Genomic DNA, 25,613 nt, shown 5'->3' with positions numbered 1-25,613 from the left:
ATTTACACATGCTATAGTGGGCATTGCCAATAATGCATCCATAGAGCATTACGCGCCATACTGCTGATCCATTCCATGTTTTGCCCTGCCCTGGTGCGCTCAACTCGTATAGTGCAGCGTGTCTTCGCTGACTGAAACACACACAGTGGTCCACAGTGTGTGCGTGTGTGCGTGTGTGTGCGTGCGTGCGTGTGTGTCTGTGAGTGTGTGTGTGTGTGTGTGTATGTATGTGTGTGTGTGTGTGTGTGTGTGTGTGTGTGTGTGTGTGTGTGTGTGTGTGTGTGTGTGTGTGTGTGTGTGTGTGTGTGTGTGTGTGTGTGTGTGTGTGTGTGTGTGTGTGTGTGTGTGTGTGTACGACTTCAGTGCGAGAGAAGTTGTTGGCAGAACGGGACGCGGATTTTTGCTCAAGCTGGGTCACTGGACTCTACGCGTTCTTCTCGAGGAGAAGCGATACGAGGCTTTTTGCAATGAGGTGGTGGACGCATCTAAAGTGAGATGTGATTTTTATTTGGTTCATCAACCCCCTGACATTACATTACAGTCACGGAGTGACGGAGAGCCCTCTCTCCTCTCATTCCAACCTTTTGGATTCATTTGCAGACGGATTTATTTGATTTTTATATTTCTCTCAGAAACATTCGCAAGGATTTATCCCTGATGTATGCGATGTGGAGACTATTATGCACTTTCTCAGTGCTGTCCGTGTCGTCTGGCGGGGACAGTAAAGCGCGGAGCTGCAGCGACGTTAGACAAGCATACACGGCTAAAGGATTCAGCCTCGTCAATGTGCCTCATCAAGAAATATCAGGTAGGTTAACATCGGTGATTTGCCAAGTGTATAGACATGAATTATCTTGTTGTAGCAGAACAAATAAATAAAATAAAACAATTCTAGCCATACATCATGATAGGCAATAAACTATAGCCTATTCTACTCCCTTCAGCTTTGAAATTCTACTGCGGTCCCTTCATCTTCCTATTTTTACAGTCAAACACGCTTGATTATTCCAAACTGACATTATTTTGCCAAACAATAAATAAGCAAGTTATCTTTTACACCTTGCGATTGCATAAAACTAAATCTGTAGGCTACCTTTATAATCTGGTTGAATTTGTTGTCCCCGAAATATCGGAATGACTGTTGAACAGTCTGCACTGTAGGCTCTAAGCAGCTCTAAATGAAGGTGTAGGCAGCCTGCCCTACACGCTGCCTACCTTCAACAAGTCATATCTCACTAGAACTTCTGAGAAGCAGACCACTACAAACACGGACCAGTGGTGTAAAGTAACTGAGTAGCCTACATTTGCTCAAGTAGCCTACTGTACTGTACTTATGAGTGCAATTTTGTGGTATGTTTTACTTTACTGGAGTGTTTCCAATTTTCAGGCTACTTTTACTTCTACTCCTACTCCACTACATCTCAGAGTCAAATATTTTACTTCTACTCCACTACAATTATTTGAAAACGTACTACTTACTTTGATTATTATTACAGAACATACATTAACCTCTTCAGCCCTATACACATTTCGGCCATTTGCAAATAGCCGATCTACAAGCTCACAATGGTCACCATGTGAGGCGTTGTGAGCTTATAGATCTGCTATTTAAAGTTTTTTTTTTATACAATTGAAAACATGTGAACCATTCATGTGGGCCATTCTGCATATTGAGTACTTTTTTACTTTTGGTAGGCTACTTTAAGTACATTTTTATACCAACCAATGCTTTTGTACTTTTCACTCAAGTACATTTTGAATTCCGGACTTTTACTTGCAACAGAGTGTTTCCACATTGCAGTATTGATACTTTTATTTACTGTAGGTAAAAAATACTTAGTACTTTTTCCACCACTCTTTAGACTGTGCAGGGTCTGGATCTTGTCCAATTAGCCCATTAATACCTGAAGGAACTCCACCAAATGAACAGTTTAATGTTGCTCAATATTGATGCCTCTGTCTATAGCAGGTAAAATCATAGATAGAGTAGACTACCCACTGGGTTTTCTATTTTAAGTGTTCGTGTTGTTAAGGTACAGTGCAGCATGAATGCTCATTCTTTTCACAAGTTTGGGATCAATGTGCATATTGTCATTGATCAGAACTTAGCAAAAGGCCTCATAGAAGATTATATTGAATTAAGTAGGCATGATGCTATTTTCATAGCATGAAACCTTACCTATTATTCTGTTTGTTTATTTTTTTTGCATTTTTGGACTATGCAAATGTACCTGGTGAAATGCAGGGTTTGGAACACTTGGAAGAGATGTTTGAGCGCCTTGCAATTAATTTAACTCCAGTATTTAATTTTTATATGAAACTTCAGGATATGTCTACCTGTTGCGCATATTCAACAGTGGCATAAAGCCTGGTTAAAGTGGATAAAATGCAGAACCTTGTTTACCAGTAGGGGGCTGTATGCTCGCAGCACGGAATGTGCTATTTGGTATGGATTTGTCACAATTCCTCAAGGCTACAGCTTAGATTTTAATTCATGCTCTTTGGCATAGCACAGATAGAGGTTTTATTATCTGCTGTGTGGTGGTAATCACATTTATGGTCAAAGCAGGAAAGGAGATTAGCCAGTCCAGTAAACGGCCTGTTTCATGAGAAGTTAGTCAGACTCAGAAAGCAGAGTTGCTTAGAATGAATGAATCCCTCTATTGCCTCCCTCTCACAGACAACAATCTGATCAGTGTTGGGAGCAACATCACTCTCTTTTTGCAAGGAATGTCACAATGACCATACAGTGTTATCTTAAGTGGTAATTAAAAGCTTTTGTATTGGGCTATTGATGCTCTGTGTGTGTGTGTGTGTGTGTGTGTGTGTGTGTGTGTGTGTGTGTGTGTGTGTGTGTGTGTGTGTGTCTGTGTGTGTGTGTGTGTGTGTGTGTGTGTGTGTGTGTGTGTTGGGGGGGGGTTATGAGTGATGTGTTCCTTATGACTGAAAAGCCGATAAGGATGTTGTAAGACCGACAATTCCCTCCGAATTGGTAAAAAGTATTTACCACCACATGAACCCTTGCATCTGGGTAGGTCATAATAGGCAAATAAATAGGCATTTGGTGAAAATAGCAGATCTACATGTGTACAATGCGGCATGTTGTGATGCGTTGTGAGCTTCTAGATCAGTTATTTTTGGTGAAGAGATTTGGTACAGAGGGAGAAAATGAGGGGTCTAATAATGATAGACAGTTTGCATCAGGAGAGAATATTGAATAGAAATGTGTTGTAGGGTATAATGACACAAATCTGAAACAGGAACACAGAGTTCTAAAGAAGAGTGTGCAAAAGAGACGTGTAATAATAATAATAATGTTCCACTTAGTCCTGGTATCCCTATTTTGGGCATGTCATTATAGGCATAATAGTGCCATGATACTGTATATTTCAAAATAACTACAAGCTCACAATGCTTTGCTTAGCGGATATGTTTTACTATTTGTTTTACGATGAAGTATATAGGGCGTAAGTTGTGAAGCATGCAGATTTTTACCTATTTATTCATAATTTGAATGTACACAAAGACATTAATGGGAAGTTTCCAACACCAGCAGTGATTTGTTTTATATCCCAGCATGGCAAGACGCATACACAAAAGGTAAGATGGCAAAATTGAGAAAAATAGTTTGCACTCTTGCTAAATAGTCCCAAGTAGTCTGGTATTCCAGCCAGGTGTCTAAAACAAAACATAATACTAGAGAGACAGAAAAAAGGTTTGCCCACTTGACACATCAAGAAAAGACAGTCAATAAGAGAGTGCACTAGCAATGTGCTCCCCAGAGATTGCCAGTGTTCCTGTCTGTGGGGTTTCTATGCCAGAAACCCCACAGACTAGGCCGCGGACCCCCCCATCTCAAAAATATTTTGTGCCAGGGATTATTCAAAAATAGCAGATCTACAAGCTCATATGAGCTTGTAGATCTGCTATTTTTGAATAGCCAAAGTATAGGCGGCATTTGCTCAGGGGTAGAGTGGCCGGGTAGAGTGAACTGGAAAACCGCAAGGTTCCCAGTTCGATCCCGGGCTGGGGCGCTCCCTTAGAGTTAGTGTCGAAGTGTCCTTGAGCAAGACGCTGAACCCCTAATTGCTCCCGATGAGCAGGTTGGTGCCTTGCATGGTTTCCTCCGCCATCGGTGTATGAATGTGTGTGTGAATGGGTTAATGGCACAATCAATGTAAAGCGCTTCGGATAGAAGCGATATATACAGTAAATGCACCATTTACCATTTACTTTGAGAACCAATGTTCTATGCGGTCCACTCTACAGGCGGTCTCTCCCTCAGCTTCTCTTTCTTTGCAGACTAGAATTACCACTCACTCCTCAAAGTATTGATGCTCAAAGTAGCACCGTCTTATCAAATCTGCCTGCCCATATTCCTTTGTAATTACAAGTTGTAATATTTAAAAAAAACACTGCCCCAGGCCTTAATGTCATGGTCCTATGAAAAGAGCTGATTGTTACTGAGGTGTATGCTGGATAATTTGTCACGATTACAGACAGTAAATCTCTAAATGTATTATGGCATACCGTCTCTTCACTCTCTTGTATTTTCATCTCCTCAATGTAGAGCTATTCTTTATTGATCACAGCTTTATTCATCACCCGTGTATGCAGGAAAGGTTTTTGTGTGTGCTCGCATGTTAACTCATTGTCTGCATACAGTTATTGCAAGGTCGTTATTTTAATCATCTGCATAATTCAATAATTCTCCACTGGTTGAATAGCATTTTTGATTAAAACTCGCTTTGTGTGTGGTATGATGATATGCTCAGTTTGTAACTCTAAGAGAGCGTCTTTGACACTACTGTGTGTGTGTGTGTGTGTGTGTGTGTGTGTGTGTGTGTGTGTGTGTGTGTGTGTGTGTGTGTGTGTGTGTGTGTGTGTGTGTGTCTATGTGTGTGTGTGTGTGTGTGTGTGTGTGTGTGTGTGAGAGAGTGTGCGTGCGTGCGTGCGTGCGTGCGTGCGTGCGTGCGTGTCTGTGACTGAGATGGGATGGGAACGGGTTGAAGAAGCATATAGTTGAAAACCCTGTAGTATTCTGTATCCTTTACCAATTCACTTGTTACTGTAATTATTATTCAGGATCGTTTAGCAGATGGAGTTTCCCATCTAAATTAACGTTGAATTACATTCTTTAGATTGTTGAAAGGGCAAAACCACTTTAGTAGAGGTTTGGGTTGTGCAAGTTACCTTGCCATGATGTAACTCCAAAGGTGGACAAGAAATCAAAAATAATTGCTCTGTTGATTAGAAATTGATCATTCAAAATATGCTCCTCATTGACTGATAAAAAGCACATAAACGAACGCAAACAAAGTTGATTCAGACGATATAGAACATCACCAAACCCAGTGCTGTTTAAAAAAAAAAAAAAAAGTTAACTTCCTGTTGATTTTGCGATTTTTATTAAGACCCAGCTTGAGAAAACCCGGACGGGATCCGCGGATCCGGATCTTCAGATCAAAATCAGCAGGAAGTTGACATGTTTATAAAGAAAATAAACAATACTGGGTTTGGTGATGTTTTATATCTGAGTAAGCTTTGTTTGTGTTCGTTTATGTGCTAAAATAGTGACTTTGAGAGCTGTTTTACCGTACAATGTAAGTCAATGAGGAGCCTATTTTGAATTATCAATTTTGTAATCAATGAAGAAATTATTTTTGATATCATGTCCACCTTTGAGTTACACCATGGCAAGGTAACTACACAACCCAAACCTCTACCAAAGTGGTCTTGCCCTTTAAATAAAATGTCACCCATTGTACTGTCCTGTTGGCAAGCATATACACATAACTCATTTTAGCTGTCTAAAACTTAGAAGCTTACAAATTATTTGTAAATACTGTTTGATGCAGCTCAGTTGGCTGCGCTATATAATATGTCAAGTTATTTCTTTAGGCCATTGGCGATCACAATTAGAATCCACAAAAAAACATGTGTGCTTGTGCTATGTGTAATTGGATTTTTAATGTCTTCAAATAACCTTTGCATAAATACGACAGAGGTTAGATATGGCCCTTGGGAGACGGGAAAGAGAATGCACTCAATTATGCCTAATTAGCAATGCTAACAACCCAGTTGTAATCTGCATGTGTAGTGTCAGTCAGAGGCTGCTCATCCATCCATCAGTCGCCACATCATGATCCCACTGTTATGCCTTTGGCGTGAGTTATTTTAACACAGATCTGCTGTGTAAAATCCTGAGTGTTAATTATGGGTCCATTTGTTTCCGTTTGTACACTTTCAGAATTAAATTGACGCCGAGGATTTTGCAGTCTTAACCTTTCGTTGTAAATCTTCAATTTGCATGAGCTAATTATTGTGACAGTTCTCGGCACTCACTGGCGGAACAGGATTATGTAGGAGGTGAGATTCAAATGCATATTTTCCTTCTTTTTGGGGTGTGGGGGTGGTGGTGGGGGCGCTATTGTCAAAGAGATTTGTATAATAAATATAATAATAAATAAATATATATGTATATATAATAAATATAATAATAAATATATATATATATATATGTATGTATGTATGTATGTATGTATGTATGTATGTATGTATGTATGTATGTATGTATGTATGTATGTATGTATGTATATATATATATATATATATATATATATATATATATATATACTTACGTTGGGATTTCTCACTGGCCTTTTTGTCTTGGTGGGACCTCCTTGTTTGTGGAAAATGACAGGTGTTGCTAAATTTGGTTGGATATGTATGCCTTATTGTTATGGAATGAATGCATTTCATTGTGCTTTTTACTTCTAAGAAGTAAGAATTGAAAATACACCAATTTCCCAAAAAATATTTGGCATTGAGATGGCATTGACAACCTTATGTTTAGATGGACAACTATATTCAATTATACAAATTCAATTATACAGGACTGTTGGAATCTGTGTCATGGGCTCCAGGGTCACGAAACCAGCACACTAAGTACTCTAAATGATAAAATGTTTGAAGTTGCAACTACTGTATAGAGCTTTCACTTCACAGTTGGTAGGCCATTCCATCATGAACTTTATGTTTTGTTATTGTTGTATAATGTGATTATGGGGTTTGTTATGGGCAGGTATTTTTTAGTGGATATTTGGTTTATCCATGGTATGGCAAATACATATTGTAGATGCCCCACAAATGTAATTGACATGCTGGGAAACTAATGTTTAGGCTTTCCCAACCACAGACATAAACATGTGTGCACAGCACATCATTAGACTTCCGTATTCCAATATCTCTAGTAGTGCCTCTTAATCCATTAAGACCGGGAACGCATCTGTGTAATTTTAAGATTTCTTAGGCTATTAAAAAATAGCAGATTTACAAGCTCATAGCGCGGCACCGAGTGCCGCGCTATGAGCTTGTAGATCTGCATTTTTTTTTTAAATCATGAAAATGTGTGCAAATCTTTACACTAACACGCTATAATATCAGTGGTTCTCAAACTTTTTCATGTCAAGATTAAAAAATGATATGTATTTGGCCGCCGACCCCATCAAAATATGTTGTTCCAGGGACCCCCCCAGAGGCAAAGATTTGAGTTAAAAATGTTGTTTAAAAGAATATACTGTATGTATTCAAAGATTTGCACAATTGTTCAAGACTTTTCAAAAATAGCCAAAGTATAAAATAATGGTTATAGAGCTCAAATCTTAAAATGACACAGATGCATTCCCGGATTGAATGGGTTAAACTGTAAAATGTAACATGTGTGGTCGTGCCATCATGAGATGTCGTGCGCAGTCAGCAGTATAACACATCTCTGTCATAGTCACTGCTGCGCTTGGCATATTGTCACCATGTGTGTTTTTCCTTAGGGATTGAAATAACTCTTTCGGCAGTGAGGCAGACATGAGGTAATTGGCTCTGTTAGCTGACTCAGATAGAGGTCAGTCATAGTGCCCACTTTATTGATAAAGCGTGTTACTTTCTCCTGTTGCCTGAGGACTCTTTAGTGCTTTAGTGTTTGGTTGTCATATGGCTGGTGGGAGACAGAAGTGTAAAATTATTACACTAGTATAGTATATATACAGTATGAGGCCCCTGGCAAGTGAGTATGTCTTTAGGTGTCCATTAGGTGTGTGTGTGTGTGTGTGTGTGTGTGTGTGTGTGTGTGTGTGTGTGTGTGTGTGTGTGTGTGTGTGTGTGTGTGTGTGTGTGTGTGTGTGTGTGTGTGTGTGTGTGTGTGTGTGTGTGTGTGTGCATGCGTGAGAAAGTGGGTTGGTACTAGGGTTAAAAGGAGCTTTAAATGTTAATTATTGAAATAGACTGGTCGATGCACCTCCTCTACAAGTGTAGTCTCATCCCTCTGGTTCTTTTGCTCATGAAACTGTCGACCACTAAATTCATGTCAGCTAGCCAACAGCGAGGTTCATCCTTGAAGAACACCTCTGTGTGCATGCATACCGTGGGCTTTTGTGTGTGTGTGTGTGTGTGTGTGTGTGTGTGTGTGTGTGTGTGTGCGCGCGTGCGTGTGTGTGTGTGTGTGTGTGTGTGTCTGTGTGTGTGTGTGTGTGTGTGTGTGTGTGTGTGTGTGTGTTTCTGTGTCATTCTAGGTTAGCCATCATCAGTCATAGTGTCAAACCTTCAATGATTGACAGTCTTCTGCACCAGTCAAAGCTGGCTCTGCATCTAATAACGCTTAAGAGTTTTACAGCAGACACAAGTTGCTACTCAGATGGAGCTCTGATAACTTAAAACTTTAACGGTTAGTGTTCTATAGGTCCTGCACTAAAACATGCTCTATTCTTCCTTACTGAAGAATATCAAGTGTCTTTGTGCTTTAAAACCGGGAAAGCATCTGTGTCATTTTAGATTTCTTTGGCTATTTGTAGAACTGATATTTTTGAAAAAAAATATTTTTTTTTACAAATCTTTGAATATATATATTTTTAAAGCGAACATTTCTAACTCAAATCTTTGTTTCTGGGGGTCCCTGGTGCAAAACATTTTCAGATGGGGGTCCGTGGCCAAATACATATCTAAAAATGTTTTCTAAATCCTAACGTATGTATGTTGTTGTAAGTATGTTGCTATATCAGTGGTGCTCCAACTTTTCCATGTCAAGGACCACCCAGAATGATATGTATTTCGCCGCGGACCCCCATCTCAAAATATGTTGTTCCAGGGACCCCCAGAAGCACAGATTGGAGTAAAAAAAACGCTTTAAAACATATATATATATATTCAAAGATTTGCACAAATTTAGGATATGATGTTCAATGAATCACCTGTAAGATAGGCTCACTGCTGATCAAGGTGAAATTTCACCCAGTGAGATGCGCACAGTGTCAAATGTGGATTTCCGGTGACCTCATTCCGTCCATCTTTTATTGTGATTGGCAGCATACTTGTAAGGTTGCAACAATAAGTGGAATGTTTTCAACTCCTGTACCTCATATCTAGTCATAGAAAAAATGCTGTGCCCTTCACCCCCGGCCCTTATACAGTCAAGCTCTAAAATATGTTTTGCCAATCAGACATCCTTAGACGCTGTCCAAATCATTCAATAATTAAGTATCTTCAAATATTCACTGGATACGTGGAAACTTGGCCTAGCCAAGTAGACATCTTTAAAAAAGATTGTTTGGGTTTTATTCTATTCCCAGGCACATTAACATGCCCTTGGCTTCGCCAAATTGGAAGCGAGTTATTTGCCAGCCTTTATTCATCTTCAGAGAGAGAGGAAAGAATATTTGATGTAGTGTGAAGGACCTGGGCGTTTTGTGTGTGTACACGCATGCTTGCACGTGTGCTTGTGTGTGTGTGTGTGCCGCTGTTCTGTCTATCTTTTCAGGTTATATTAAGCCCCAACCACGTAGGAAATGCAACCGGAGTCGTCAATCAGGCAGAAGTCATTCATTTCCAGGGAGAGAATCTGGTACTGTTCTGGTGAAACTGCCAAATACTGTCTCGGTTGTTGCGGCCTTCCTGCCGCATGCATTGAAAATACCTAAAACTAGAAAAAGTGCTCCTTGGAGCATAGGTCTCCGCCAGGTCAGGTAGGTTAGTGTAGGGCAGCAATGTTCGGAATTCGCCAATCAGGCTGGAATGTGAAAATTCGGACGGATCGGACGGTTCAATGGCTTTAATGGCTGTCGGCCAAACGAGGCATGACTTTTGCCTGTTTAAAGTTTGCATTTTCAAAAAATTGCTATAGCGCCCCCGTTTGACCAATTGGAGTAAGATTGGTTTCAGTTATACTTGGAATGACCCTCTACATTACTGCAAATTTTCAAAGAAATGTGAGTCTGAATGTATGTGTTAAGGACAGATGAATAATTGTCATTTCGTAAAAAACGGTCCAAAGGGACTGTTAGTTAATGCATGTTAACTTTTTAAAGACAAGATGAAATGGCATTTTGACAGTATTTGTTTGTAAATTTTCTGACATATGTTCTTGTAGAAGAGTCATCCTAGTGTGCAACACTCCCCCTGGCCTATTCCCATGGATTGGATCCACCCACCTCACCTGCTGTCACTCCCTCTCAATCCATAATCACACCTGCCCTCACTCACTCCTCATTTCTCTCTCTCTCTCTCTCTCTCTGCCTCTCCCTCTCTCTCTAACTGCCTCTCTTTTTCTCTATCACTCTCTCTCTCTTCTCTCTCTCTCTCTCTCTCTCTCTCTCTAACTGTCTCTCTCTCTAACTGTCTCTCTTTCTCTCTCTCTCTCTCTCTCTCTCTCTCTCTCTCTCTCTCTCTCTCTCTCTCTCTCTCTCTCTCTCTCTCTCTCTCTCTCTCTCTCTCTCTCTCTCTCTCTCTCTCTCTCTCTCTCTCTCTCTCTCTCTCTCTCTCTCTCTCTCTCTCTCGCGCCTCATATCACCTTTTGACGTATCCCTCGAAACCGCTTGTTGCTGCTTGCAGCTATATTCTTGTATTTGTTTTACTGAGGAATGAGGATAAGGTTAGAAATATAGTTTTACTGAGGTTAAGTTTAGGTATTAGGTTAGGTTTTGGCACCGTGAGGTAAGGTTTAGGAATAAGGTTAGGTTTAATTTAGGCATAATTTACTGGGGTTACGTTTAGAACTACCAGGTGAATACCGCCGGATTTGCCCCGGGGCGTGTTTTGGGGCGAGCGTTTAAGCACTGCGGTCTGACATTCATCTCCGTATAGCGCAGCGAGTGAATGAGCCACAGCTGTTTGTTCTTGCAGCGTCCGCGACACAATGATTGAGATTATTTTGTTATTAAAGAAAGCCTCTGTGCTTTATTAACCAACAATAACGTTTCTGGGTGTACTGCTTGCGTTTAAAACAAAGTCTGCTTCACAACTTTTCACTGTTGACTGTTGTCTTTTGTCAGTCTTTTGCCTGTGACGTGTACCACAGCAGGTCAAATTGCTCAAGTAAGGCCATACAATGTTTGTAAGCACTTTGCGAGCAGTGGAGGCGAGACACCTGTCAGGTAAACTACTCAAAGTACTAAAAGAAAATTGCATAGGTCCAAAAGCCTTTTGTGGTGGAAACCATGCAGAGACAAATTGCAGAGCTTGAAGCCATGGCAAGCTTATGAGCGGAAAAAGCTGGATTGTTCATGATCAGAAATGTTAGAAATGGGTAATTAATTTATGGAGGAAAAAAATAAGAAATATGGAGATTTTTTAGAGTTCAAGGTTTCTGAACGACAGCGACGATGTTACTGTGAAGAGTGTTGCCTGAATGTGCCTAATGGAAGAGCCGGCTCTGTAGAGCTGTCGTCACGCTCAGTGTTGCCATGTCCTCTAATTATAAGCGACATTGCCCTTGTTTTTCTGTGAAGGTACTTTTGTGGTTGGGCTTTGTCCCTGTTTCTAAAACGTTGTTGATATTTGGCATGAGTTATTTGTTGATAGCTTGTAGATCTGCTATTTTCTACTACCACCACCACCACCACAAATAATAATATTAATATTAACTAGAGAAAGTGCTCCTCGGAGCACAGGTCTCCGCCAGGTCAGGTAGGTTATTTTGGCCAATAACCTACCTGAGGTTCATGATTTGTGGCATTTTGTTCCAAAAATATGTATTGCTAAATTAGACCTGCTGGTGGCGCTATAACAGGCCAATGTGAAAAGGGTGGCATTTCATCCTCGGCCTAGTGGGAATATGCGTGCAAAATGTCACTGAAATTGCATGCTGCGTTCATGATTTGAGGCATTTTGTTCTAAACAAACCAATCCTGCAACTTTGGAAGCCAATCTTAGGCAATCACGATGGAATATGGGAAATCGGACAGATCCGTGTTGATCACATGACTATAGAGATACTGTGTACCGATTTGTGTGATGTTTGGACAAAATCTGTAGGAGAAGTATCAAAAGATGTGTTTTGCACAAATCGGCCTCCTGAAAAAGGTTCTGAATTCGCATCCATGGAGTTTCGCAGTGACCGGGGCAACGGTGCCAGAGATCAGCTGGTCACAGACAAAAGGACACACACACACACGGACGGACGGACGGACACACGGACGGACAGGGTGCAAAACATACTCTCTCGCCACCTGTGCTATATTGAAGTGGTATATGCTAATCACAGCATATGGAAGTTTTGTTTCCAATAGATATGTCACACTTAATCAGTATTCACATTCCACGTACATCACCAGCGTAATAGAGATGGGATGTATGGCTCTTTTAAGGGAGCCGGATCTTGGTGATCCGTTCCTTTCACAGAGCCGTTCAAAAGACTGGCTCATTTATGGCTCATTTGTATATTTATTATTTATTTAAAAAACATGTATAAATGTATATAAATATATATAAATATTATATATATATATCTCATAACATTATTTATATTTATATTATATAAATATGATATACTTGATGTTATATCATATTATATACAACAATACAACATATAACATTATAATAATATATTATTATAATTAAAAATATATAATAATATAATAGATTACATAAATAATACAATATTTATTATATTATAATATATCATATACATTATAATACATATTATTATAATATGTACAATTATAATATAACATTTTATTACAATAATTAATATAATATATCTCTGCTGTCCAGCAGCAACCAGCTAACTCCAAACGCTAATTTTTCAGGAAATGAAACAACAAAATATACGTCTTTCAGGAAATGAGGAAAACCTTTTTATTTATTTTTATTTTTAAAACAAAGCAGTACAGCCTCATCAAAGTTGGTATAGTGACTTTATATATTGTCAGACACTTGCATGTGTCATTACATTATCACCACTTTACCCAAATCCAGCTCAAGTGGAGTTCAAGTGGAGAGTCCGAACAGCTGACAATAGCTCCAACCTCCAATCGCTGCTGAGGGAGACGCAGGGGCGGCGTTACGCGGGGGCTTCGGTGGCTATAGCCACCAACGTTTTATCCAAAGCCACCAATAAAATAAATAAATAAATAATAATAATAATAATTTAAAATGTATATATATATATCTATAACCCTAACCTAACTAGATTCCTGCAGCCCCGGCGGGGCCTGCCCAGGGCCCGGCCCGTGCTCAGGCTCACCGAAAATTTTGCGCAGATAATTTCACCCTGGTAACATAATCCGCCTCTCACAAAACTCCGGTATAGTGCATGGTTGTCCACTCCATTCTCCAGCCTGCACGCTGCTAGTAGTAGTCACGTGACAACAACACCGGGGTGCGCACGCACGCACGCACGCACGCACGCACACACACACACACACACACACACACACACACACACACACACACACACACACACACACACACCCCCACCAAAAGCGTGTTACAGACTGGAACTATTTTTGCAATATTATTCTTCACAGTTTACCTCAAAGAAAGGTAGGCCATAATCTTTTTTTGTTGTTGCTGCTGGCTGGAAGAGGATCACGCAAAGGGCACGCTGCTGCCTATAGTTGATTTGATTGTTGTGAGCTTGTCTTGACTTCTTGTGGGTTTGTTTAGCGTTGATTTATGAAAAAAAAAGCTGAAAATTTAGTTAGCTGGTTCCTGCAAAACAGGATGGAATATGAAAAATCTGAAAGAACCGTTTCGTTTAATGACTATAGAGATATAGTGTACTGATTTGCGTGACGTTTGGACAAAATTTGTAGGAGTTATGTCAAAATGTTTGTTTTTGAGGCAGAGGTTCTGAATTGGCATCCAGGGAGTATGTGTGCAGTGTCGCTGCGATCAAGCTAACGGTGCCGGAGAAAAGCTGGTCACGGACGGACACACACACACACACACACACACACGGACGGACGGACGGACGGACGGACGGACGGACAGGGTGCAAAACATACTCTCTCGCCATGCCTTTCGGCCTGGCTGAGACAACAAGTTTTACTACTCTGCTTCATGGGAACACATACTGTACATTTACTTTACATTTTACACTTTACATCATACTATACATTTATTTCAGTGGTTTTCATGTCAAAATTGTTTTAGTGCATTGCTGAAAGCACGGTAATGGATGTCAGTTTATGAGAGAGACTATCTACAGTAGCTAGCAAGAATACTAAACTAACATTGTTAACTATTTAGACATGTTTTGTCTTTGTTTTTTCCCCATGCTTCTTGCCGTTCAAACTGATTCTGAAGGGCATGATATGATGAAACAACTGCTAGACTCAATACTTGTGCACCCGGCAGATTATGAAAACCTGTCTGGTAAATAACATAAGGCAACTTGAAAATGGGATTTCCTACTGTATGTGATCAAGGCTTTATACAGTAGTACAGATAATTCATAAGAATATTTTAAAGGTTAAATATTACTACCCAGGCATTTGTCATTGCCCGAGCATATCCACCGAGGTCAACAAATGCCATATGATTGTTAATCACAAACCCATAGCCTCATTTATTCACAAAGATAATTGCACTTGTTCAACATTAAAGCGGGCCTATTAGGCTCATTTCTAGCCTCTGTCTGAAACAAGCAGTATTAGCTCCTGTCTATTCAAGGCATCGATCCCTCCTTAAAAGCCTACGTTCTTCTGATTGGCCAACATCCTTTATTTGGATGAATGAGAACTATGTAGAGGCATTGTGGGTAGAACAGGTGGCCATATAGAAATCCATTACAAGTTCACGGGCCTCGAAGGTTCAAATATTTCGGAAAGTCTATTTACAATATTACACACCTCACCCAGGGCTAGAGGTTTAACTTGGATGGTTAGCAGCTTCAGATCTGGGGAACAGTGCATTATTTAAACACAGACATTCGTGGCCCATGAAGAGTTAACCATAAAGAACAACTCCCCCTCCCCTCAACTTGAGTCCTTCGATCTGTCTTGTTGGAAGATATGGCATGCTTCACTCCGTTTGATTTTCTCCGGCAACGAGTAAATAAACATAGGACCCAGGAGAGTATGTCGTCCGCAATGTCAAAAGTCGGCTTTAAAGGTCCAAATGGCTTATGATATATCTCCTCTCTTAGCTTATTATTGGCGTTAAACATGACATGTGCTCTTATTGCTTAAACATCAGCACATGGACGTGGAAAATACATGTAGTTGAGAAACGTTTAGTAAAAAAAAATAAGCAAAACAATAACAATAACAACAATAAAAAACTACATCATATTGCGTTTGAAAATCATAAATAGTAAGTTTACTTGCACTGCAGTGTCAGAGCAGCGCAACCGGAAGATGAGAGGATTAATACATTACAAGTGCATTCATACGAGAGCTTTGAGACCTTGCGAGAGTATTAATACGAGAGTATTAATAGGCATACTGTATTCCTAAGATTTATACATGTTTCTGTAGGAACGGCCAACAAATGCCCGAAGTCTAAAGAAATTACATTCGGGCGAGCCCTAGAGCTGAATAGCTGATGTCATCTCAGTCTGAATTTTTCGCTTTTTGCTGACAAAGATTATTTTGTCAGGTGTTTACCTCATTATTTGAAACTTTGGCCATGTTTATTATGAATATCCAACATTGTAACATTAGCATAAAAAATGACATAAAATAAGGTAAATATTAAGATAATAGATTCAAGTTAATAGATCACTTTGCTGTCAATGAGAAACTGCCCTGGTGCAGTATAGTAACATATTAATTATGGTGGCATAGTGGAACTTTAGCTGTGCCGCTGATTGGTCAGCTACTGTTTAAACCCAGCTTACCAATCAGCACAAGGTTATCACCCTCTCTGTACTTTTCTTTCCACTCCCCTGATCCAGGACAAATAAAGGATGGGTATGTGTTAAAAAGTTTTCTTAGAACATCCAAGAGGAATTTCTTTGTTGCCCTTCCTCCAAACTCTGCTTATTCACTGTTGTCAAATATGATGGATGAGAATATCTGATGGTTGCCCTAAAGAATCTGTCAAACCACAGTATGCATTCATGCTTGAAATGCATATGGCCTGCAAACTTCTAAAGCCATCCTCAGCACCATCTACGGCATTTTCACAGCAGTGTGAAAAAGCCCCTGGCTGGCTTAGAAGACTGTCACAGCACTTTTCACTTTTCAATCAGCTGTTGACCTAAATCAGTAATGCAAGGGGGATTAAGATTCCACCCTCTCAAGCTCCAGAAACCAGCAAATAACAGGAAGAAGTGGGAACAGGGATGTGATTGTAAGTTTAGGGATTAGCAAGGAGAAGAGAGATGGAGCGAGTGAGACGATGAGAGAGAAAGACAGCCAGTGCAAAGAACACAGGAAAGTAGCTATGTACTGTATGTAACTGAGAGCACCAGAGGTCAGTGCATCATGGCTCTGCAATAAGAACAATGAACACGGGAGTCATGGGATGACCTTTGAGGGATTAGCCTATAGTGGTCTGACCTGCTGTTTGTGTTGAGGAGGTCACTTGTTCATGCACCTTGCTGCATTTGTTGTAGAAGATGAGGAAACCGCCTTATATTTTTTTCTGGAGTTAAGAAAAGAAGAGTCCACCTCTCACACTGTACCCAAATAAACTGATTTTATTGTACTCAGAAAAGTAATTAAATACAAAAGATTTCCACATCTTTTTTTCTACAACTTATTTTATTGTATTCCGAAAATTATTTAAATGCAAAATAATTCTACATCTTTTTTTCTATCTCTAGCCCCAAGTTTGCATTAATACACCTCCAATTATCATGATGTTTGTTGCAGCTTCAGGGAGTTCTCTGTTGTTTATTACTGTGGCCTTTCGTTTCGCCTTCTGAGCTTTTTGTTTCCTTAGGGTAATCTCTATATAGCAGTCCCAAACCTCACATCAGCAACAGGCTCAGAGACATGAGAACATCGTAGTGCTTTGGGAGATCCCACATGGAATATCATGTTGAGGTGGCAGGGATGCAAATACTTCTCACACTTGGGACTTTTTATTTTTGTTTTCCACACGCAGGCAACACATGGTTGAGGTGATTTGCTAAGGAAGCCATTCCGCAGAGAGTCACAAGTAAACAGGCATCAAGCAACAATAAACAGAGCATGCCAAAATTGTCATAGCAACAGCACTAACAAATGGAGCAAAGGAGTATCACAAACTTGACAGTGTGAATGCAATTCTTTTTTTTTTTTTAGGCTCACAAACAAAACGTCACCCATGCTTGTCTAAGAGTTGTGATGGGTCATGCATCAAAACAAAGAGTTCTGCAGCTTTTAGCCTTCAGTCAACAATACTGAACAAGCAGCAGCAGTACAGTGAACGGCAATGCAGAGGATCATACTGTAGTCAACACAAAATGTGTTTCTTTACTGGTCCATACTATTTACATATTTCAGCTGGATGGGCCCCTTGGGAGCACTGAGCCCCGAAGCCCAATGTTGGTAGCTTGAGAATGATAGAAATCATGTAAACATCAAGCTAAAAGCGAGTTATTGCAGAAGGTATTGCTGACATAAACTTACAATGCAAGTCGTTTAACCACTTATACCCTCTGTTCTTAGTAAAACGGACCTCAGTTGTACTTGACCCCCCCCCCCCCCCACACCAAATCTGCGATGTGATGCGTTGTGAGCTTGTAGATCTGCTATTTCTGAGTGGTGCTAGCCACTCCAAGCACTGACTTTGTCTGTGCGTCCGTCCGTCCGTATGTTTGCGGACGGCCTCAACATGTTTGTGTCTGGCCTCAACAGCTGTGGCTGATTGCAACACAAAGATGCAACCAGTTACACTAATTATACACAAACACGAGTGCAACACACACACACACACACACACACACACACACACACACACACACACACACACACACACACACACACACACACACACACACACACACACACACACACACACACTTTTGAGTAAAACTACTTAAAATGGGTAAAAAATACTTAAATATGAGTAATGATACTTTAAAGTTCCTGAACTGTGTAAAAATACTTAAAATGAGTAAAAATACTTAAAAGATGTTAAAATGAGTAAAAACACGTACAATTCAGTTTAAAGTAGTTCAAATTAGTAAAAATACTTTAAAGTCATCAAAGTCTGTAAAAAGTAACACACACACACACACACACACACACACACACACACACACACACACACACACACACACACACACACACACACACACACACACACACACACACACACACACACACTAAAAAGACAGATCTACAGTTTGAGTAAACATACTTTAAGTACTTAAAAGTAACTTAAATGAGTTCAAATATTTAAAAGATGTTTCTGCCAATATAAAGTTATTTTAAAGGAGTCTTAGGCTAATAATAGCTTAATGAAATTAAATCATGAAAGGCACCACTCTCTTCACACTGGGTGTGATTTTTGGCTACTGCTCCACCCAGAATATTGATGCTGCGGTTCAAGTGGTTAAATGTGGTATGAATAGAACTACAAACAAGCAGCAGCAGTGTTTATTAACCACTTAAAACTTATATACTTACTGTAGTTGACTGGAGTCCCCCAGGGGCCTACAGTATACAAAGCCCGCTCCTTCTTTCCCTCCACACTAAGTGTCTTTGCATAAAATAGCAGATCTACATGCTCGCATTACATCGCAACACATTGTGAGCTGCAATTTTTGCTGAATGTTTGCCTCATAATTGGGACGCTAGGGTTCATGTTATTAAAGATACCGATTAGTCAAAAATTGTCTCCATGTAACACTGGAGAACAGAAAACTGTAATGGAAAACAGGCCATCGAAAGCTGTGTATAATGATTGTCCGGCTAGCACACATACTGTACATTGAACTGGTAGAGTGCATGAGACCCTGACTGACTGACAGGCAGGGTACAGTAAGTCACGTACAGTAGCAGTCTTTGTGATGGCACTGGCAAGCTAGTGAGGTGGTGAGCATCTCCAACCTTTTTCACAAACACAAATCTCTGAATGTGGCAAAATGCAAAATGCAAAAAAAAATGCAGGCTAAACTTTCCTAGTTATGGTACCCAGAGTTCTATGTTTGCAAAATCAGGCATCAATTGCAGTGCTCACTCAGACAGTGAATCTGACAGTTAGCACTATATTTAGTTATACGTTGCTCCAATTAGTCTTGCGCTACATTTAGCAAATGAGGTGCACATCGGGACACATGTTTTGGACTATTTCAGGATTTGCAGAAGGGGAAAAAGTATACTATCACACCGTAAAATCTTTCACTCTGAGAGTGTGCAAATGTATATTTGTGCACTCGAGTACTACAAATGTACAGTGATGGGAGAAGTACTCGCATGTTTTACTTAAGTAAATGTATCAATACTGCAAATATACTCTGTTACAAGTAGAAGTCCCGTATTCAAAATGCACTTGAGTAAAAGTAAAAAAGTATCGGCATCAAAATATACTTAAAGTAACAAAAGTAAAAGTACTCATTGTGCAGAATGTCCCATTTCACAAGTTCAAAATGTATAAACATTCTTTTGAAAATAGCCGATCTACAAGCTCACAATGCGTCGCATTGCGACGCATTGTGAGCTTGTTGAGCTGCTATTTTCAAATGGCTGAAGTTTTTCTAACGCCTGAAGTGGTTAGTGTGTTTTGTAATAATAATCAAAATCTAAGTATCTAGTAACTAAAGTCAAATAATTGTAGTGGAGTAAAAGTACAATATTTTCCTCAGAAATGTAGTGGAGTAGAAGCAAAAGTATTGAAAATTGGAAATACTCCACTAAAGTAAAATAATACCTCAAAATTGTACTTAAGTACAGTACTTAAGTAAATGTACTTAGTTACTTTACACCACTGCAAAGGGATTAATGAACACTCAGGTTTTGTACTGTGTAGGGTAGCATAGCACAACTCGTTTAAGGTTTAACAAGGGAGTGCATAAAGAACTGCCTGGCTGCAGCTCTCAAGTGAATAGGTGATTATGGCTCACTAAGTAACAAGACAAGTGAGAAGTAGCCTCCTGCCATCTTTGCAACATTCAAGACGTTCCATAAACAAGTTGAAAGAAATAATTGCCACTTACTAGAACCTAGATGATATGTGTGACAGGGTATGCTGTACAAGCCAAGATAAAAATCTGTGTTTTGTTGTGCAAGTTGTTCAAAAGATTGTAATGTCACCAATTAGATGAACTCATGATGGGAAATACTTGTATCTAGAAAAAGTGTTCCTCGGAGCACAGGTCTCCGCCAGGTCAGGTACGTTATTGTGGCCTCTTGGTGGCGCTATAATAGGCCAATGTGAAAAGGGTGTCATGTCTTCTCAGGCCTTTCACGGCAATCGGACACTGCATTCATGATTTAAGGCATTTTGTTCCAAAAATGTGTTTAGAGAAATTAGACCTGCTGGTGGCGCTATAACAGGCCAATGTGAAATGGGTGCCATTTCTTCCTCGGCCTAGTGGAAATGTGCGTGTGAAATTTCACGGAAATCGCACGCTGCGTTCATGATTTGAGGCATTTTGTTCAAAACGGACCAATCCTGCAAACTTTGGAAGCCAACCTTAGCCAATGAGGATTGAATATGGAAAATCAGACAGATTCGTGTTGATCACATGACTATAGAGATACTGTGTACCATTTGCATGACGTTTGGATAAAATCTGTAGGAGTAAATGGGTTTTGCACAATTCGGCCTCCTGGTGGCGCTATAACAGGCACATGTGAAAGATATGGGGCATCCAGAGAGTGTGTGTGCACAGTTTCGGAGCGACCGGGCCAACGGTGCCCGAGACTAGCTGTCCACAGACGGGGACACACACACGGACGGACGGACAGGGGGTAAAACATACTCTCGCCATGCCTTTCGGCCTGACAGAGACAATAAAGTGGGCTGTGAGGACTTCCAGTAGGAAGGGAAGGAGTGACAGGGGACAGTTTAATTCAGGATGGAGCTGGGCAGTGGTTAGGGGTCTCAGCTCAGCAGTATCTGTTATCTCACTCTAAAGTTACCTCATTGCTCAATTTTATATTCAGTCTTCCCTCAACCCTATTTTACTGTCATCTGCAGTCTTTCCTGATATAGGCTTATTCCATTATAGTGTGTGCGTGTGCGTGTGCGTGCACGTGCGTGTGTATGGGTCATCCGCATGGCAGATTATTTAAAAAAAAAGTTTTTCGGTGGTCCCTGTTGCTCTGCCCAGAACAGGTTTCACACTTGAAGTAGTTGATTTAAACTCACTTAGAGTCTAATCAGCAGCTTGTTGTCACTGTTCAGATTATGATGCAGATGCCATGAATCTCCAAAGACATATATAATACAAAAAAGTATTAAGAAGTTTCTGACAGCACTTGCTCAGAACTGAGTAAGAAAATCTGCTCACCAATCAACCACATCAACTACAACTACAACTCTCCTTCTGGCCTCCTCAGTCCTCACACAGTTCTCACCAATTACTGTATGTACAAACCTACCCTGCTTACGAAGCATCATGTAATCCATTTTTTCAGGCCAAGGACCCCTTTAATTGAGAGAGAGATGAAGCAGGGACCCCTACTACATATTGTATAAAATGTGTTTGAGATTAAACTTTTTCAAAGATTCCATAGAACGCTTCATAGACTTGTTTGACAGCACTATCATCAGTGTTGTGAAAATCCGAAACCTTTGGTTATAATCCCCTGTATTTTCGTTTGAGCCACGGAGACATAGTGGTGGTGGTTTTCTTCTACAATACCTGTACGATTGCATCTAGACCCTGCACTTGGTGAGAGACCATTTTAAAGATAGAGTTATGCTCACGCCATTGTTTCATATGGGTAAACCCATTTCCAGGTGCCAAGGCCACAGGTTGGAAAGTTCTGTTCTGGAGAAACGATATCTTCCTTTGTTCGAGTTGATACTTTTCTCTGAAATGGGAGCTTCTCGGATTCCCTGTGCAAGAGTGCAATTAACTCTTGAAACCATGCTGTCCTTTCCGTGAGGCTGAACCTGCTTTGTAGAGGGACTGCGTAAAATAGGTCTTAATGTGAGACATCACACTCACTCCAGGTGATGCATACTCATCCTCACTGGGGGTAACAGCAGTAGTAAGTGTTTTCTTTGAGTCACCAGATCCTGCTCCGGATATTTCCAAGATTATTGAGACTCTCTAGTCTCTAGTCCCAATGACATGGGCTCTATCAAGAGACATATCATCATCAGTCCTGGTGAAGAGCATTCAGTGATACAAGGTAGTCACCTGCATTTGCCTTTGCACATGCCTGTTAACATGCAACCCAATGCTTATTATGTCTTTGTTCAACATAATAGGACACTTGGCTACATGACGTGTCCTTGCTGGGGAAATTGCTTTAGAGTCACAAAGACTATCAAGTGCAGCAAGATATAGAGTCCACTCTGGTCCATTGACCAAATGTCACTAATTTCTCTGTCTGCCATAATGGCCTGATCATGGAACCGGACTCAATCCATGCTGTTACCTTTGTCAGGACACTCGAGTCTAACCAAGGGCAACTTGCCTTTCCAGCATATCGTTGCTGTCAGGAAGAAACCTTGTATCTCCATATTTCAATATTCTTTTTATTTTTTTGCGTATATTATTGCCCTACTACTTCATCATACAAGAGTGTCGCACAAAAGCAGTGGCGGAAAGTACATTTCCTTAAGTGTACTACTAGTACTGTACTTAAGTAAAATTTGTAGGTAATTTTACTTAGCTCACAACGCGCCACGATGCGACGCCTTGTGAGCTTGTAGATCTGCTATTTTCAAAAGATTTGTATGCACTTGTGAAAAGGCACATTCTGCGTAACTAAGAAATACTTTTACTTTTGGTACTTTAATTACATTTTGATGCCAATGTACTTTTATTATTATTATTATTTTTTTTATTACAATGTATTATCTATTTAAATGCTGGACTTTTACTTGTAACAGGGTGTTCGTACACTGAGGTATTGATACTTTTGATACTTTTATCAATAATGCACTTTGTTGCAATCACTTTTTTTGCAAGAAAATAAATAAATAAAGAATCTTTATTTATTTGTATTTATTTATTTACAAAAATAAAAACAGTACAAAGGTAGCATTATTAAAAGACAGAAAATAAGTGCAGGTGAGAAAGGAAACCCATCAACCCATCAGTCATAGTGACAGGCTGCGGTTTTTCGAGCAGAAAACTCTCTGCAGTGTGAACGCCTTTACCAGGAGAGGACTATACAAGTATATGGATGGATCTAGGCAAGCATCCCACATTATCTCTGAAGCCTGTTAAGGGTGGATCTAGAGCGCCCTGTCCACCGTCTACAGTGGGCTTGCTGATTTTTATTGTCTCCGCCAGGCCGAAAAGCATGGCGAGAGAGTATGTTTTACCCTCCGTCTGTCCGTGTGTGTGTCCGTGTGTGTGTGTGTGTGTGTGTGTGTGTGTGTGTGTGTGTGTGTGTGTGTGTGTGTGTGTGTGTGTGTGTGTGTGTGTGTGTGTGTGTGTGTGTGTGTGTGTGTGTGTGTGTGTGTGTGTGTGTGTGTGTCCTGTCCGTGTGTTAGCAGCTAATCTCTGGCACTGTTGGCCCGGTCGCTGCGAAACTGTGCACACACACTCCCTGGATGCCAATTCAGAACCTCTGCCTCTGCCTTTTCACATGGGCCTGTTATAGTGCCACCTGGAGGCCGATTTGTGCGATTTTTTTTTACATTACTCCTACAGATTTTATCCAAACGTCATGCAAATCGGTACACAGTATCTCTATAGTCATGTGATCAACACGGATCTGTCCGATTTCCCATATTCCATCCTCATTTGCTAAGGTTCGCTTCCAAAATTAGCAGGATTGCTCCGTTTTGAACAAAATGCCTCAAATCATGAACGCAGCTTGCGATTTCCGTGACATTTCACAAACACATTCCCACTAGGCCAAGGAAGAAATGCCTCCCTTTTTCACATTGGCCTGTTATAGCGCCACCAGCAGGTCTAATTTAGCAAAACACATTTTTGGAACGAAATGCCTCAAATCATGAATGCAGTGTCCGATTGCCGTGAACGACCTAAGAATAAATGGCACCCTTTTCACATTGGCCTATTATAGCGCCACCAGGAGGCCACAATAACGTACCTGACCTGGCGGAGACCTGTGCTCCGAGGAGCACTTTTTCTAGTTTCTATTCTGTTTGAATTCTATTTATAGGGATGGAACATATGTCTAAGTATGCCATTATAAACCAATCTGTTGATCGCAATTGGATTTTGGATAATTGAAATGTACCTAATGAGATTTCTGAGAACTAGAAATGGTTTATGTCGTTGCGTTGTGGAGGGCAGTAATTCAGGGGTCCCGAGTTGGTGTCGGCTAGTACACACTCTCACATGTCATTGATGGTTGTACCCGAAGATTCATTCGGTTCTGGAAGTGCAGTATGGCATCTGTAAAAGGTTTTGCCTTTCTGTAGGCAGAACAATCATGAGTGCTTCTAACAGTGAATGAATTCCTGTCGTAGAGTACAAATTCATCTCTTGCAACCAATGTAAAAACTCCACTGAAATGCTAAAAGGTTGCCCACTCTTTTCATGCACCCATGTGGGCCGCCATCTTTAAATTTGGCAATGAAGTCACCCATGTGTTTGCATGCAACTCAAAAGGCAAACGAGAACTAATTCGTCATGTAGTTTACTAGCAAATAACCGCACTAAGTGCCCTGAGCTTTGGCCAAGGACTCTGGAGGAATAAGAGGAAGCTTTCAGCTTGCCCACAATGGAGCTGTTGATGGACATCATTTCTGTGTACATGGAGACAGAATAGAGGTAGGAAAAGAGAGATATAAGCTCCTTTACAAACCTAGTGATGGATTCACAAGCTCAAAAGAAAAACCTGTGTTACATACTGTAAGAATGTGCAATATAGCATTAAAGGAGCACACGGTAAGCATCTGTGTTATTGTTGGAGAGACGGTTTACATTCTTTTTGAGAGGATGCATGCGTCTGCCAGCAAGTAATGAAAATACTTGCACGTTCAGTTTGGCCAGACATAGTGCTAAGGCATAGTTCCGCACAAAAATATGATGCTGACAGAAATAATTGCCTTGCATCAATGTGAAAATATTGTTCACATACTCTAAGAAAAAGGTATGTGAGGTGCATAAGAACTAATAGGAAATGAGCATCATCAGTTCGTCGTAATTTATAGACTGTAAATGATATACACAACTCAAATTGTTGTATTGTTCTGAAATTGAAATAGTTCAGCTTTTGCTTTACAAAACTTTGGGTGGCGCAGGGTTAAAGTATCTGTCCACCACCGCAGAGTCCAGGGGTTCGAATACACCGCAGCACATCCAGTTT

At 40.3% G+C, this 25,613-nt stretch overlaps 1 protein-coding gene across 1 annotated transcript in view; it reads left to right on the top strand.

Annotated features, from left to right (window-relative positions):
- Nucleotides 1-388: 388 nt before the first annotated feature.
- gpc6a (glypican 6a) overlaps nt 389-25,613 on the top strand; it is a 188,568-nt gene continuing 163,343 nt past the window's right edge. Inside the window, exons 1-2 of the mRNA XM_084066777.1 lie at nt 389-490; nt 633-808. Coding sequence (XP_083922903.1) covers nt 468-490; nt 633-808 — 199 coding nt within the window. The 5' untranslated portion in view covers nt 389-467. The remainder of the gene's footprint in view (nt 491-632; nt 809-25,613) is intronic.

The sequence above is a fragment of the Gymnoscopelus microlampas genome (genome assembly GCF_963454915.1).
Source record: "Gymnoscopelus microlampas genome assembly, chromosome: 1".
Classification (NCBI taxonomy): Eukaryota; Metazoa; Chordata; class Actinopteri; order Myctophiformes; family Myctophidae; genus Gymnoscopelus; species Gymnoscopelus microlampas.
This window is presented reverse-complemented; position numbering and strand designations above follow the sequence as displayed.